We start from the raw sequence: 15,289 nt of genomic DNA, 5'->3' as shown, positions 1-15,289 counted from the left end.
TTTGGACACACATATGAGTTGTGCACCTTTACCAATATAACACACAGTGGCTGCCCTCTGCTGGTGAACTGTGGCTCTTGCAATTGACCTTTGCTACACTTAGCTGAAAGCAGGTGAAGTGTTTGGAGGAAACTTTCATCAGAAGCCAGGCTCCGTCGCTCAAGACAAACACATGGTCAGGCTTAGATGTTACGCACACACATAGAACAGTGTTTCTTAACCCATCCATCCATTTCCTACCGCTTGTCCCGTTCGGGGTCGCTGGAGCCTATCTCCGCTGCATTCGGGCGTAAGGCGGCGTACACCCTGGACAAGTCGCCATCTCATCGCAGGTGTTTCTTAACCATAGGGCCCATTGTTGGGCTGTTAGCACCCCCTCATAAGGGCACCAAAAAAATTACGTATGGGCTGCACACGTACTCCTTTGTAATACAAATTTACACCACTTGTGGCAATAATACCACTCTCAAACAAACAGAAGTCTGGAGTTGAAGTCATACACATGTTTCTTCAGTGCAAAAATTATAACCAAAGTGGTGAAGCCGTATTTTCACTTCAATTTTACTGACAGTCTAGTGAAGAAACATTCCTTTTTGTTGCAGTTTTATTTATTTTAGCGCAACATAATTGTATGGAAATTATTTTGTCTGTTATTTCTTTGTTATTTCTTATGCAGTATATTTGGATCATACATATTTTATATTCAGCCTGAGCTGAGCCTAAGGATTATGTGTTTAGTAAATAATATTTTTGTGTAACACATACAATGTAAACAATAATATACCTTTTTTTTCAACTGCACCTACCAGAGTAGCCGTCTGTATTTTTGTCATGCTCTTATGTAGGATGGCAATAACGTGTTGTAATCTATTCTGTATCATTTGACAAGATTGTCAACTGTAAGTAGGTTAGATATATTTATTGAATATGACTAAAATGAAGAGTCAGATAACTAATTTGGTGTTAATATTTGAAAGGGCCCCAGACCCCTCTGTCCTGGAAAAGTTGGGCTCCATGGTCGAAAAGGTTAAAAAACGCTGGAATCGACATATGTCTATGTCAATGTATGTTCACCTTGGATTACACCTGTTTTTTTGTTTTACAGTTTTAAACATGTATTTTATTTTCATGCTTTTTTGTTTGTATTATTAGATCAGTGGATTCTGTCTATATGAAGCACTTGTTTTCCCCTCTTTAGATTAGTGAATCTGTTATCAATTCTCTTGATAATATGCCTCCTATAATAATACTTATGTCCTTATGACGTGTGCAACCATCAATAACCCCCCTCTTAAGATTGCACTTGTCATGAGAGACAGCGAAGAAGAAGTTCCTACTTCCTGTAAAGTCACAAGCTGCCTCACTCATGGCCTGTAGTGTGAAACCTTTGCCCAGTGTAAGATCAAGTGCGAAATGGTACTTGCTTTTCATCGTCCCAAAACATGCGTAATGACTGACTTGACCTAATTAGGAAAGCAGTGTCCTCTATTATGCGGTATTTACTGCTGGGGTGGACTCTGACCCAAACAGGAACCATGTGACCCCACACACTGTTATCTCTTGTTTTGTTGTGCACTTCTTTGTGGGATGACAGCCACTGGTCTTAAGGCCTGCAGGGACAGAAACACGTAAGTACAGCTTTTATCTTTTTTAAACAAGTAGGGGGGCTTGATACTGTGTGTGTCAGGATCATGTTATTGTTACTAACGTGGAGTTGCATGTGAGATTTTCGTCCCTCATCATGTGTGAGCAGTGATGCGGTTCACATGGTCCTTGACACCAACGGAAGTCATAGAGGAAGTAAAACCAGTTGTCTGTAACCTGAACAACACTTCCCCCCCCCCCACCATATTCATCGAATATTATCTCCCATTTTAAGTTTTTAAATTGCACTGCAGTCAGGGAGTATATTTGTTTTGGCAAGTTATAGCGATTTATAGCTTTCGTTAAGGTTCTCATTGGTTTCCCCTTACTTTTGTCTGAAGGGTGCAGCTGAGTTGTAATAGTATACAAAACTATTAATGGTAACTCTTTAGTATGGGGAACACATATTTACCATTAATTAGTTGCTTATTAACATGCAAATTAATTACATATTGGCTCTTAATTAGTCATTATTAAGTACTTATTAATGTCTTATTCTGCATGGCCTTATTATACAACCAGTAAGCCATTAACTAAGAGTCTTCCCTCAATATCCTCAGAAGTATTGCTTATTAGTAACCTTAACCCTAACCCTTTTATGTTCCATTAGTGTCCAAGTAACTCTAAATTATGTCTTTGTTACTTAGAATATGGTCGTCATACTAAAGTGTCAGCATAGTAATAATATCAGGACCGGATTAAGAGTGTGTCGGAACATGGTGCCAGTGCACTGCAAAAAGAGCAGACAAAATATAAGATGATAAGACTCGAATTTAGGAAAACTAAATACTAAAAATCTGTGAAATGATTTGTCCATGCAGCGAGTTAATTTGACTTGATAAGACATCCTAAATTCATAATTTCATATCGAGAAATTAGCAGGACTTTTGCGTTACAAATAAGTATTTTATTCTGAAAACAAGCATTATTTCACTTCCTTTTCTTAAATCAAGCACTCTCAGGATGTTGCAGAATCTTTAAACTAGACATTTCAATTTTTCTAATTTCTAGTCAAAATATCTCAACAAACTTCAAACAAGTCACAATCCCCAAAATTGTAATTTTCAGAAGAACATGTTATTAGGCAATATATATTCTGAGGGGGGAAAAAAATATTACTACAAACTTGACAACGCTAGTATAGCTAATAATATGTTTTAATTGCTAATTTCAAGATCACTTTTAGGTATTTAAAGCTTAAATATGTCTTGTTTTAAGACAAATTTGAATTGTTCCATTGGCAGATTCTTTTGCTCATTACAAGCAAAAATAAATTGTATTGTTTTTTTTGTTTTGTTTTTTTTACTACAAAATATATTTTTTGAATAGTTATTTTCGCAATTTTAACCTTTTTAAATTAGAATCAAAAAAATATATGCATTCATGCTAAACTTAAGATAATGATGTAAAGCCGATGACTAAAATTAAGTAGCTTTTAAAACTGGGGAAATTTCTGGGAATAAAAATTTGAAATCTGGATAAGTAGAAAATAATTTGCTTAGTGCAAAGTTTATGCCGTGTTTGAAAGATGTGGAATGTACAAGCATGAATTTTGTGTGTGTGTGTGTGTGTGTGTATGTGTGCGTATGCATGTGCGTGTGGTTCAAGTGACATTTTACTTGTGCGTGTAATGGAACGCTGCAAATAATAAGCAAGTTCTGCAATATGATGTCATGTGCATACAACTCTCCTTAGTCGTTGAGTGTTCTTCACCTGATTCCGCAGTCAATGTGTTTTGTTCTTTATTTGTACATTTTGTGTTCAGTACACAGCCAAGTGAACAATTCCACCGGCCAAAATGGAGGTATGAGGCTAAAACATTTCTGTACCTAAATTTACCTTTTTTAAGAATTTTCTCCTGAAAGGATACTGTTGGTCTTCAAGAGGATGATCTACAGTACACATTTGTACCATTTTAATGGTACCCTAAGGGTACTTGCTGCATTAAAAATACTTATTATCATAAGTATTTGAAGTAGGACATACTAATGGTAATATAGTTACAGGACAGGGGTCTGTAACTTTTTTGGCTGAGAGAGCCATGAAAGCCAAATATATTAAAATGTATTTCCGTGAGAGCCGTATGATATTTTTAACACTGAATACAACTGTCAGGTTCAAACACTGAGGACATTTATTAAACAGACAAGAAGAAAGGAATTAAAAAGAGACTGGATTCAATTTAGCTCAATGAGGAGAAACTCGCAGACCTGTACCCTCCTCTTTTATTTGGACTTTCCCTGATTACTACAACTAAATGCGTGCATCTCTTATTCTTTTTAATAATATTTTTATTCTGAAGGTAACCAATAATAAATAAAATAATTTTGACCATTAATGCGACTTCTTGAACAGATGCGATAGAAATGAATAGATGGATTAAAATGCATGAGAATGTTTTATATCTTGAACGTTATTTTTACCACAGTGATTACCAGTGGAATTACTAATTACTTATCGTGTTAAGCAACGTCAGCTAAGATTTATCTGAGAGCCAGATGCGGTCATCAAAAGAGCCACATCTGGCTCAAGAGCCATAGGTTCCCTACCCCTGTTATAGGAGGTGAAGCATTTAAGCCATCATTAGTAATAATAATGACAATACAATTCTAATACAATACCATCCATCCATCCATCCATCCATTTCTACCTCTTATTCCCTTTGGGGGAAGGGGGGGCGCTGCTGCCTATCTCAGCTACAATCGGGCGCAAGGCGGGGTACACCCTGGACAAGTCGCCACTTCATCGTAGGGCGTAATACAATACCAATTGTGTTATTAACATTTTTAATTATTGACATCTCTACTATATTAACTTGTATTCATCATTCTTAACATGATCTTATCTTATGGCAGTTCTTCTAAATTTATTGCTTTTCTTACACGGACAGCATTGTTCATACGTTTAAGTCAGGACTTTGGGAAGGCCATTCTAAAACCTTAATTCTAGTCTGATTTAGCCATTTCTTTACCACTTATGACGTGTGTTTGGGGTCATTGTCTTGTTGGAACACCCAACTGCGCCCAAGACCCAACCTCCGGGCTGATGATCTTAGGTTGTCCTGAAGAATTTGGAGGTAATCCTCCTTTTTCACTGTCCCATTAACTCTCGGTAAAGCACCAGTTGCATTGCCAGCAAAAAAGGCCCAGAGCATAATACTACCACCACCATGCTTGACGGAAGGTGGTGTTCCTGGGATGAAAGGCCTCACCTTTTCTCCTCCAAACATATTGCTAGGTATTGTGGCCAAACGGACGTGACGAGGTTGGTACTAGGTGGGAATTGAACCAGGGACGCTCGGGTTGCGCACGGCCACTCTTCCACCGCGCCACGCTGGCTAAAATCAATTTACTGCACTGCAGAAAAGGCTCTGTACATATGTGCTTTCTATAGATCACATTCTCCTCCATTAGGGGTGGCGGTACCTGTTCCAAACACTGTCACAATTGCAAAGCCGAAAAAGTTAATGTCTAGAACAGTGGTTCTCAACCTTTTTTCAGTGATGTACCCCCTTTGAACATGTATTTAATTCAAGTACCCCCTAATCAGAGCAAAGCATTTTTGGTTGAAAAAAAGAGATGAAGTAAAATACAGCACTATGTCATCAGTTTCTGATTTATTAAATTGTTTAACAGTGCAAAATATTGCTCATTTGTAGTGGTCGTTCTTGAACTATTTGGAAAAATAAATATAAAAATACCCAAAAACTTGTTGAAAAATAAACAAGTGATTCAATTATAAATAAAGATTTCTACACATAGAAGTAATCATCAACTTAAAGTGCCCTCTTTGGGGATTGTAATAGAGATCCGTCTCGATTCATTAACTTAATTCTAAACATTTCTTCACTAAAATATAAATCTTTAACATCAATATTTATGGAACATTTCCACAAAAAATCTAGCTGTCAACACTAAATATTGCATTGTTGCATTTCTTTTCACAGTTTATGAACTTACATTCATATTTTGTTGAAGTATTATTCAATAAATATTTTTATAAAGGATTTTTGAATTGTTGCTATTTTTAGAATATTTTCAAAAAATCTCACGTACCCTTTGGCATACCTTCAAGTACCCCCAGGGGTACGCGTACCCCCATTTGAGAACCACTGACATGGACTAAGATGAGATCTTATGGATAAAAGTTTTGTGGTCAGATGAAACAGGGTACACCCTGGACAAGGGAAAGGGCATTCATTTATTTTAATCATTCTGTTTTAAAAAATAAATAAATAAACATTTCGACCAAATTGCTTCCCCTTTCATCCTGCAGGTGTCATTTTGGCAGCAGACTGTATTATCCTGCTCGTCCAGCTGCTGCAGGATGTCGCTGCTGGTCCACATGCTCGCCTGTGCCTTTGGTCTGGGCTCCTGGGTGGCAGTGAACGGCCTGTGGGTGGAGCTTCCACTCATCGTCAACACTCTCCCTGAAGGCTGGGACCTGCCCTCCTACCTGACCGTCATCATCCAGCTGGCCAACGTGGGACCCTTGCTCATCACGCTCATGCACAAACTGAGCCCGGGCCGCATGAGCGAGCGGGCCGTCATCTACGCCATCCTCTCCGTCGGCGTCTTGTCCTGCGTTTTACTGGCCTTCTTCTGGGATGAAACCACCATTGTGGCTGGCGCCTCACACAGCACGGCCTTCTTCATCATCACCTTCTTCCTCTCGCTGGTGGACTGCACTTCCTCCGTCACTTTTCTGCCTTTCATGTCTCGGCTCCCGGCAAAGTACATCACCACATACTTCATCGGAGAGGGGCTAAGCGGCTTCCTCCCTGGCGTTGCTGCCCTCGCCCAAGGCGTGGGTATGGCCAAGTGTGTTAACTCGTCTCAGACTGCAGGAAACAACACAGGTGGAAACGGGTGGTTCCTCCAAACCCAGTATCTCCCACCCAACTTTTCCATAGAGGTGTTTTTTTCCTTCCTGACAGCCATGATGTGCTTAAGTCTGTCTGCGTTTGTGGCGGTTAACAGGCTTCGTTTGCCATTGAGCGAACACCTGGTGGCAGACTCAGTGGTGCCAGTCTGCTCAGGCCTGGACAATCCTGCTGTGGACACTGATGCAGATGACCTAAGATGCCAGAACAAGGAAGAGAGCCAGATAGTTCCTCCTCTGGCAGGCCTGAATCACTCTGTGTACCAGCTGGCCTTCATGTACTTCCTGGTGGTGTGGGTTAATGGTGCTACCAACGGCGTGCTACCCTCCGTACAGACGTACTCCTGCATGCCATACGGTAACCTGGCCTATCACCTTTCTGCTGCTCTGGCTTCAGTGGCTAACCCTGTGGCTTGCACCATTGCCATGTTCTTCCAGAACAGGTACTACCAAACCCAAAACTAGAGATGTCCGATAATGGCTATTTTGCCGATAATCCGATACTGTCCAACTCCTAATTTCCGATTCCAATATCAACCGATATTGATATATACATTTGTGGAATTAACATATTATGCCTAATTTTGTTGTGATGCCCGCAGCACGGTGACAGAGGGGTTAGTGCGTCTGCCTCACAATACGAAGGTCCTGAGGAGTCCTGGGTTCAATCCCGGGCTCGGGATCTTTCTTTGAGGAGTTTGCATGTTCTCCCTGTGAATGCGTGGGTTCCCTCCGGGTACTCCGGCTTCCTCCCACTTCCAAAGACATGCACCTGGGGATAAGTTGATTGGCAACACTAAATTGGCCCTAGTGTGTGAATGTGAGTGTGAATGTTGTCTGTCTATCTGTGTTGGCCCTGCGATGAGATGGCGACTTGTCCAGGGTGTATGAGAAAAAGTGGCAATGTTGACATAAAGCTGCCATGCAGGCAGTTTTTTTTTTCCTTTTGTCTTTATGTTCTTTTTTTTCCATTGCTCCAAAAAAAAGGACAAAAAAAAATCTATGTTATGATGAATTATTACTTAAAAAATATCACTTTAAAATGTTTTATATGGAAAAAATATTGCATATGTTGTTTGGTAGCCATATAAAAATGACAACGTTTTGACAAAAGAGCATAAAAAAACAAAATAATAGTTCAAACTTAAAATCGACAGATATATCCGAAGTTGACCTTGAAATTTAAGTCTTAAAAGTAAAAAACAAGCTAATAAAAATGTATCACATTATGAGTGGGGAACCTTTCGGATCTCCAATATATTTAGTAGGATTTTATTTAACTTTTCACTGTGATTACTCAAAAATGTTAAATAATTATATAAATAATAAAAATAAATGGTGTCATGCATTATTGCACTTTGAGGGGTTTAATTGCTAAATAAAGAAACTCTCCTGATGGAATCAATAAGGTACTATCTATCTATCTATCTATCCATCCATCTATCTATCTATCTATCTATCTATCTATCTATCTATCTATCTATCTATCTATCTATCTATCTATCTATCTATCTATCTATCTATCTATCTATCTATCTATCTATCTATCCATCTATCTGTCTATCTAAATGCTGCATATTTCAGTTTTACTATAAAAAACAAAGTTGTCTTGACAGAAAAGGCATAAAACCTTATTTGTTTTACTTTATATCAACCTCAAGTTGATATAGAGATTTACTATAAGCATTAAATAAAAAATAAAAATAATTTGACTTATTTTTAACATTTTAGTGACTGAGACCCTCTATGCTCCCCAGGAGCCCTAAGGATTAAAAAAAAAAAATCCATATATTTTGTTATGGTTTGAAGACAAAAAATATCAAAATGGCCGCCCATGCTTACATTTTTACGTTTGCGCCCCTCTGTGGAAAAAGTTTGGACACCCCTGCACTACAACTATGGGAAGTACTATACTTTGACTTTCACAAAGTGCATTATTATGATTTTTTTAAACATGCCTCAAAACAACAGCTACAAAAACAATGAAGGCACACAGCTTCAGTCCAGAGCATACTAGAGTCATGAAGTAAACAATAACACAGTCCTCATTTAGTGCAAGACTGCCTGGTTTACTGTATAACAGGGAATTATAAACTGGGCTCACATCCATCTTTCACTTGTATTCATCGTGTATCCCCTTATGATTCTTGAAGAGGTGGGAGATCTAATTGCTCGTATTAAAAGAAGACGTCTTGGTTCCTCCTCTCATTACCAACTTTTTATAGTCATTGCAAATTGTCCGTTTTTTATTCATCAGACACACTTTAAAATAATCCTAAACCATAGACATGGCGTCGTTAGTCCGTCACCGAGCGAGCTTGCTTGTTAACCACGGCTACAGCACCGGCAACAACACACTCTTGTTGTTATGCTGCTCTCGCAGCGGTCTGATGAGGTCATCAAACGTTTCCAGCAAACCTCTCATACTGCAGTTGTCAACTCTTGTGTTGTGTGTGAGAAAGGGGAGGGTGGAGAGGTTGCTGACTGGGAGACGCAACTGCTCTGTACTTCTCCCTACGTCCATGTTTCAGTTTCAAGTATCCAAATATAAGATATCTTAACAACTGTAAATTTGATGACATATTCTTGAATTGTGTTATTTTACAACTTTATTACTGTTCATTCTAAAAATGCCACTTAAAATATGAGCCTAATTTTCAGCTTCCATCTGTTTTCAGGTCTCTTACGTTACTGGGTGTGCTGATGGTGATTGGAACAGGCTTTGGTAGCTATAACATGGCCATGGCTGCTATGAGCCCATGTCCTCTACTTCAGGGGTCTGAGGCTGGACAAGTACTTATTGTGAGCAACACACAAATATATTGTGTGACTGTTTCCTGGTGGCTTAGTGAGGAAATATCAAAGTTCAACTTCTCAACAAGATAGTGTCAACTCATAGTAGTTATGATAAGTGATGACTGTTGTTGTTTTAGGCCATTTGTAAAAAGGCAACACTGTGCATTGGCTCGAAATAATGAAAATTCCCTCTTGCCACGGTGACCCCAGATATTTTTATGTTTGTACACCAGCCAGGACACCAATCATGTAATGTCACCACTAGCAAAAGTTACTGTTCAGAGTTGTGTCATGATTGTTTAAACTCAATTTTGCCACATCAGCTTGTCAGTAATCAAGTAGTAATTACCCATGTTCTGTGAGTGATGAACAGTGTTGGGTTAGTTACTATAAACCAGTAACTAGTCAAAGTTACTAGTTACTTTTTTTCAAAAGTAACTCAGTCACTAACTCAGTTACTTACACCAAAAGGTAATGTGTTACTGTGATGTGTTGATTGTTTATGTTCCTATACACATACATAAATTATATATATACACACACACACACACACACACACACACACACACACACACACACACATATATATATATATATATATATATATATATATATACATATACATACATACATGCATGTATGTATATATATTTAAGTATGTACAAACCCCGTTTCCATATGAGTTGGGAAATTGTGTTAGAGGTAAATATAAACGGAATACAATGATTTGCAAATCCTTTTCAACCCATATTCAGTTGAATGCACTACAAAGACAAGATATTTGATGTTCAATCTTATAAAATTAATTTTTTTTTGCAAATAATAATTAACTTAGAATTTCATGGCTGTAACACATGGCAAAGTAGTTGGGAAAGGGCATTTTCACCACTGTGTTACATCACCTTTTCTTTTAACAACACTCAATAAACGTTTGGGAACTGAGGAAACTAATTGTTGAAGCTTTGAAAGTGGAAATCTTTCCCATTCTTATTTTATGTACAGCTTTAGTCGTTCTGTCAGAGTTAGTTTGTGACGAACCCCAAGATGCAGAGATGGAGGCAGGCATGGAGTGAGAACACATGATTTAATAACAATACTAAAACAAGAACAAACCAAAGTGGTACAACAAAAAGCGCGCACAAGGCGGATAAACAATGAGAGCTAGCATGGAAACTACAAAATAAACAGAGCTTAGCATGGAAGCTAGCAAAAAACAAAAAGGCGTAGCGAGAAGTCGTAAATGTAATATGAAAACAAACTTGAAAACAGGGAACAAAAGGCAGTAAGCTAAAAACCGCAATCAAATATAGCCTACCACAACGCTGCATTGACAAGACATGATACGACACGGCACGACAGGTAGCAACGACAAGAGCGACATGACATGACAATAATCCAGCAACTGACTGGAGGACAAACACAGACTCAAATAGAACTGGGCTGATTGACACCAGGTGTGGCCAGGAGCCAATCAGCCACAGCTGAGAGGAAAACAGCACACGGGGAAAAAAACAGGAAACAGACAAAATAAGAGCGCTGACAGGAACTAAAAACAGGAAATACTAAACACACACAGAGGAAAAACTAAAACACAAACAAACTGTCAGTGGCAAGCCTGACACGTTCAACAGTCCGGGGTCTCTGCTGTCGTATTTTACGCTTCATAATGCGCCACACATTTTCAATGGGAGAGCGGTCTGGACTGCAGGCGGGCCAGGAAAGTACCCGCGCACTTTTACTACAAAGCCACGCTGTTGTAACACGTGGCTCGGCATTTTCTTTCTGAAATAAGCAGGGGCGTCCATGATAACGTTACTTGGATGACAACATACAGTATGTTGCTCCAAAACCTGTATGGACCATTCAGCATTAATAATGCCTTCACAGATGTTTAAGTTAACCCATGCATTGGGCACTAATGAACCCCCATACCATCACAGATGCTGGCTTTTGAACTTTGCGCATATAACAATCGGATGTTTTTTTTCCTCTTTGTTCCGGAGGACACCACGTCCACAGTTTCCAAATATAATTTGAAATGTGGACTTGTCAGACCACAGAACACTTTTCCATTTTGCATCAGTCCATCTCAGATGAGCTCGGGCCCAGCGAAGCCAGGGGCGTTCCTTGGTGTTGTTGATAAATGGCTTTTGCTTTGCATAGTAGAGTTTTAACTTGCACTTACAGATGTAGCAACCAACTGTGGTTACTGACAGTGGTTTTATGAAGTGTTCCTGCGCCCATGTGGTGATATCCTTCAAACACTGATGTCTGTTTTTGATGTAGTACCGCCTGAGGGATCAACGGTCCGTAATATCATCGTTTACTTGCAGTAATTTCTCCAGATTCCCTGAACTTTTTGATGATTTTACGGAGCGTGGATGGTAAAATCTCTAAATTCTTGCAATAGCTTGTTGGGAAATGTTGTTCTAAAACTGTTCGACAATTTGCTTACAAATTGGTGACCCTCGCCCGATCTTTGTTTGTGAATTACTTAGCATTTCATGGAAGCTGCTTTTATGCCCAATCATGGCAACCACCTGTTCCCAATTATCCTGCACACCTGTGGGATGTTCCAAATTAGTGTTTAATGAGAATTTCTCAACTTTATCAGTATTTATTGCCACGTGTTGCTGGCATCAAATTCTAAAGTTAATGATTATTTGCAAAAAAAAAAAAATGTTTACCAGTTTGAACATCAAATATGTTGTCTTTGTAGCATTTTCAACTGAATATGGGTTGAAAATTATTTGCAAATCATTGTATTCCGTTTATAATTACATCTAACACAATTTCCCAACTCATATGGAAACGGGGTTTGTATATATGTATATATATACATACATATATACATACATGTATGTGTATACATATATATATATATATATATGTGTGACATAACCTCATAATTAGATGAACTGATTTAAGTAAAGCATGTGTCCAAAATTGTCCTTTTTTTCCCTCATTAGGTGCTCTCGTGGCTTTTCTTCACTGGTACTCTGTCTTACGTTAAGGTGATGGTGGGCATCATCCTGCGTGACCACAGCCACAGCGCCCTGGTTTGGTGCGGAGCTGCAGCTCAAATGGGATCGCTGGTGGGCTCGGTTACCATGTTTCCTATGGTAAACATCCTCAAGCTCTTCAAGTCTGGGGACTTCTGCAACACTAAATGCCCCCTCTAAAATTATTAGTATTTTGTTAATGAGGAGAGGCGTGGGGTGATTTCAAATACAGTTTTCCTTGTCAGAGTAACTTAGTAACAAAGTAAAAGTATTTGTAAGAGATTCACTGTCATAATTGGTTTAACCATGATATGACCTTTTCCTTAGTTTCCATGTTTTGCCGTTTATTTTCTGTGTTTTCCCTGGTTGTAGTGTTCACTTGGCTTTAGTGTTGTTTGTTTTGCAGCAATTTGACCACTGCTTCTGAGCACTGGCACCTTCATCTGTCTCTAATTGCCAATCGGGGTGCTCACCTGTCCTTAATTGGCAATCAGGAGGGTTTGTCCTCCAGTGTTGTCAGGTTGACGGTGCTGGTTCAGTGTGGACTGTGCATGGTTTGTCTAACCCTGGATTTGTACTGCAGAACATATTTGTCAGATTTAAAACAAACAAACAAACAACAACAAAAAAACACTCCAAAAACAGCATTCAGTGGCATCCAAAACTTTGCGCAAGCTCATGACCAAATGCATCAACTTAATGATTTGACGTTTTGATATTGTTTAACATGGTTATCCAACATGTAGGAAAGGAGGAAATTCATCAAAGGTCCCCTTTAATGCTTATATGTCAACTTGTTCCACTTTTTTGTATTTTGTTCTATCCATCCATCCATTTCTACCGCGTGTCCCTTTTCGGGGTCGCGGGGGGTGCTGGAACCTATCTCAGCTGCATTCGAGCGGAAGGCGGGGTACACCCTGGACAAGTCACTAACTCATCGCAGGGCCATTTATTAATTTTATGAAAATCTAACAAAATATCTAATAAAAATTAATCAATCAACATAACATTAAAGTAAAAATATGAATGAAAAGTATCACAAATGAGTTAAAAACGTTTAATATTTGTCCCTTACAAAGCCATATTTTCATTTTACAAGATTTAAACCAATATAGAAGAAATCATTTTACTCAGTCGTATCTTTTCATCATTGTGTTTTTGTTTAATACAGAAAAATATTGACATTGTTTCATTCAACTGCCAAGTCCGTTGCATAAACTAAAACCTCTGATTGAAATACTTACTTCCATTATCACTGTTCTAAATGTAGATGTATTAAAGATCCCAGGTTCTGTCAGAATATATTTACTGTCTCATTTTACAAATCTGTTTTGAATGTTGGGTAGGATTGTTGCATGTGCTTTGTACATGATTTTTAGGATATTATACTGGAGAATGCCATATATGTTGCTAAATACTCATATGTTAACATGAAATAAAGTCTAAATTGAAACATTCTTGTTGTTATCTTTGCCGTTTGACAACAACAAGTGAATTTGATCATATTACGCCTATACTGGCTCACCTGCACTGGCTTCCTGTGCACTTAGGATGTGGCTTTAAGGTTTTACTACTTTAAGTATAAAATACTAAACGGTCCAACTCCATCCTATCAGAAATGGTAAATAAATTTCATTTTTTAGATATCATACTATTTGATTAAAGTATAAAAAATGCAATGGTGTGTAACCGGTTGACACAGCAAGAAATCAACTCTTCAGTTTATAATCATTATAGTTCCCAAAGTCATGAAGCCAAGACAATGTTATGTTTGACCAGTAGGTGGCAGAAGCACAACACCAAAAGCTGTAACTCAAATTTTACAAGCACTCAGTGACCACAATACAAAAGCTATTCCCTTGACTATGTATATGTAGTCTGTGCAGCAGTGCCTGGCAGGATTTAAAGAATTTTTTTTTACTGATCTTCAGACATTTTGCTTGTACTGGCTAGGAATTTTCAAACAGGGGGGAAAAATACGTTCAAAACAAGCTAACTGATCATTTCAGAAAGTGAAAGGGTCAGTACACAGTGATTTTTATAGATAGGGAGGTAGCGACTTGTCCAGGGTGCAGCTGAGATAGGCTCCAGCACCCCTGCGACCCCAAAAGGGATAAGCGGTATTAAATGGATGGATGGATTGGAGAACAGGCATGATTGTCAACACTCGTATTTTGCCAAGAGAGGGCGCTGCCTCTCAAGTTGTTGTGTGGAAATTTTACAGAATTCGGTTCAGAGCTCGGCTTCATGGTGGCAGAGGGGTTAGTGCGTCTGCCTCACAATACAAAGGTCCTGAGTAATCCTGGGTTCAATCCCAGGTTTGGGATCTTTCTGTGTGGAGTTTGCATGTCCTCCCCGTGAATGCGTGTGCTCCCACCTCCAAAGACATGCACCTGGGGATAGGTTGATTGGCAACACTAAATTGGCCCTAGTGTGTGAATGTGAGTGTGAATGTTGTCTGTCTATCTGTGTTGGCCCTGCGATGAGGTGGCGACTTGTCCAGGGTGTACCCCGCCTTCCGCCCGATTGTAGCTGAGATAGGCGCCAGCGCCCCCCGTGACCCCAAAAGGGAATACGCGGTAGAAAATGGATGGATGGATGGATGGGTACTAATTGGTTTCACCTGCCTCTGTTTAGTGTTCGGTACTTTCACCTGCTATTGAGCACTAATCAGAGAGCTATTTATTCATGTTGCTCGCCACACTCGGTCTGGCTTCATTGTTTGCGGTATGCAACAAGTTACGTTGGTTTATTCCTGTTCTCGATTCCTGATTCCTGTGCTAAATTGTTGTCTTCGCTTCCCGTGCGATCGGCACACTTTTCTTTTGTTTGTTTCCTGTCTTTTGGTATTGTGTATGATTTATGGATTAAATCATGTTCCTACCTTCACGCGTTCATCCGGAGTCGTCCGTTCTGCATTCCTGGGAGAACGATCCCCACGTGTCACATACTAGGTGTGTGGAATT

At 39.1% G+C, this 15,289-nt stretch overlaps 1 protein-coding gene across 1 annotated transcript; it reads left to right on the top strand.

Annotated features, from left to right (window-relative positions):
* The first annotated feature begins 1,384 nt into the window (after window positions 1–1,384).
* On the top strand, window positions 1,385–14,910 carry slc52a3 (solute carrier family 52 member 3). The gene is made up of 4 exons (XM_061904013.1): window positions 1,385–1,628; window positions 5,920–6,968; window positions 9,204–9,327; window positions 12,291–14,910. Exons 2-4 carry the CDS (start codon window positions 5,971–5,973, stop codon window positions 12,501–12,503), a joined length of 1,335 nt encoding a protein of 444 aa, XP_061759997.1. The 5' UTR covers window positions 1,385–1,628; window positions 5,920–5,970; the 3' UTR covers window positions 12,504–14,910.
* Window positions 14,911–15,289: the final 379 nt, after the last annotated feature.

This window comes from Nerophis ophidion, linkage group LG06 (genome assembly GCF_033978795.1).
Source record: "Nerophis ophidion isolate RoL-2023_Sa linkage group LG06, RoL_Noph_v1.0, whole genome shotgun sequence".
NCBI classification, from domain to species: Eukaryota; Metazoa; Chordata; class Actinopteri; order Syngnathiformes; family Syngnathidae; genus Nerophis; species Nerophis ophidion.
Note: the sequence above shows the minus strand (reverse complement) of the source record. Positions and strands in the feature narration are given on the sequence as shown.

What these genes read in the sequence shown, in the direction of transcription:
- slc52a3 (XM_061904013.1), top strand. Translation starts at nt 5,971, where the DNA reads ATGTCGCTGCTGGTCCACATGCTCGCCTGTGCCTTTGGTCTGGGCTCC. An exon ending in GCCATGTTCTTCCAGAACAG is followed by an intron (nt 6,969 to 9,203) that starts GTACTACCAAAC and finishes ATCTGTTTTCAG; the next exon opens with GTCTCTTACGTTACTGGGTG. An exon ending in AGGCTGGACAAGTACTTATT is followed by an intron (nt 9,328 to 12,290) that starts GTGAGCAACACA and finishes TTCCCTCATTAG; the next exon opens with GTGCTCTCGTGGCTTTTCTT.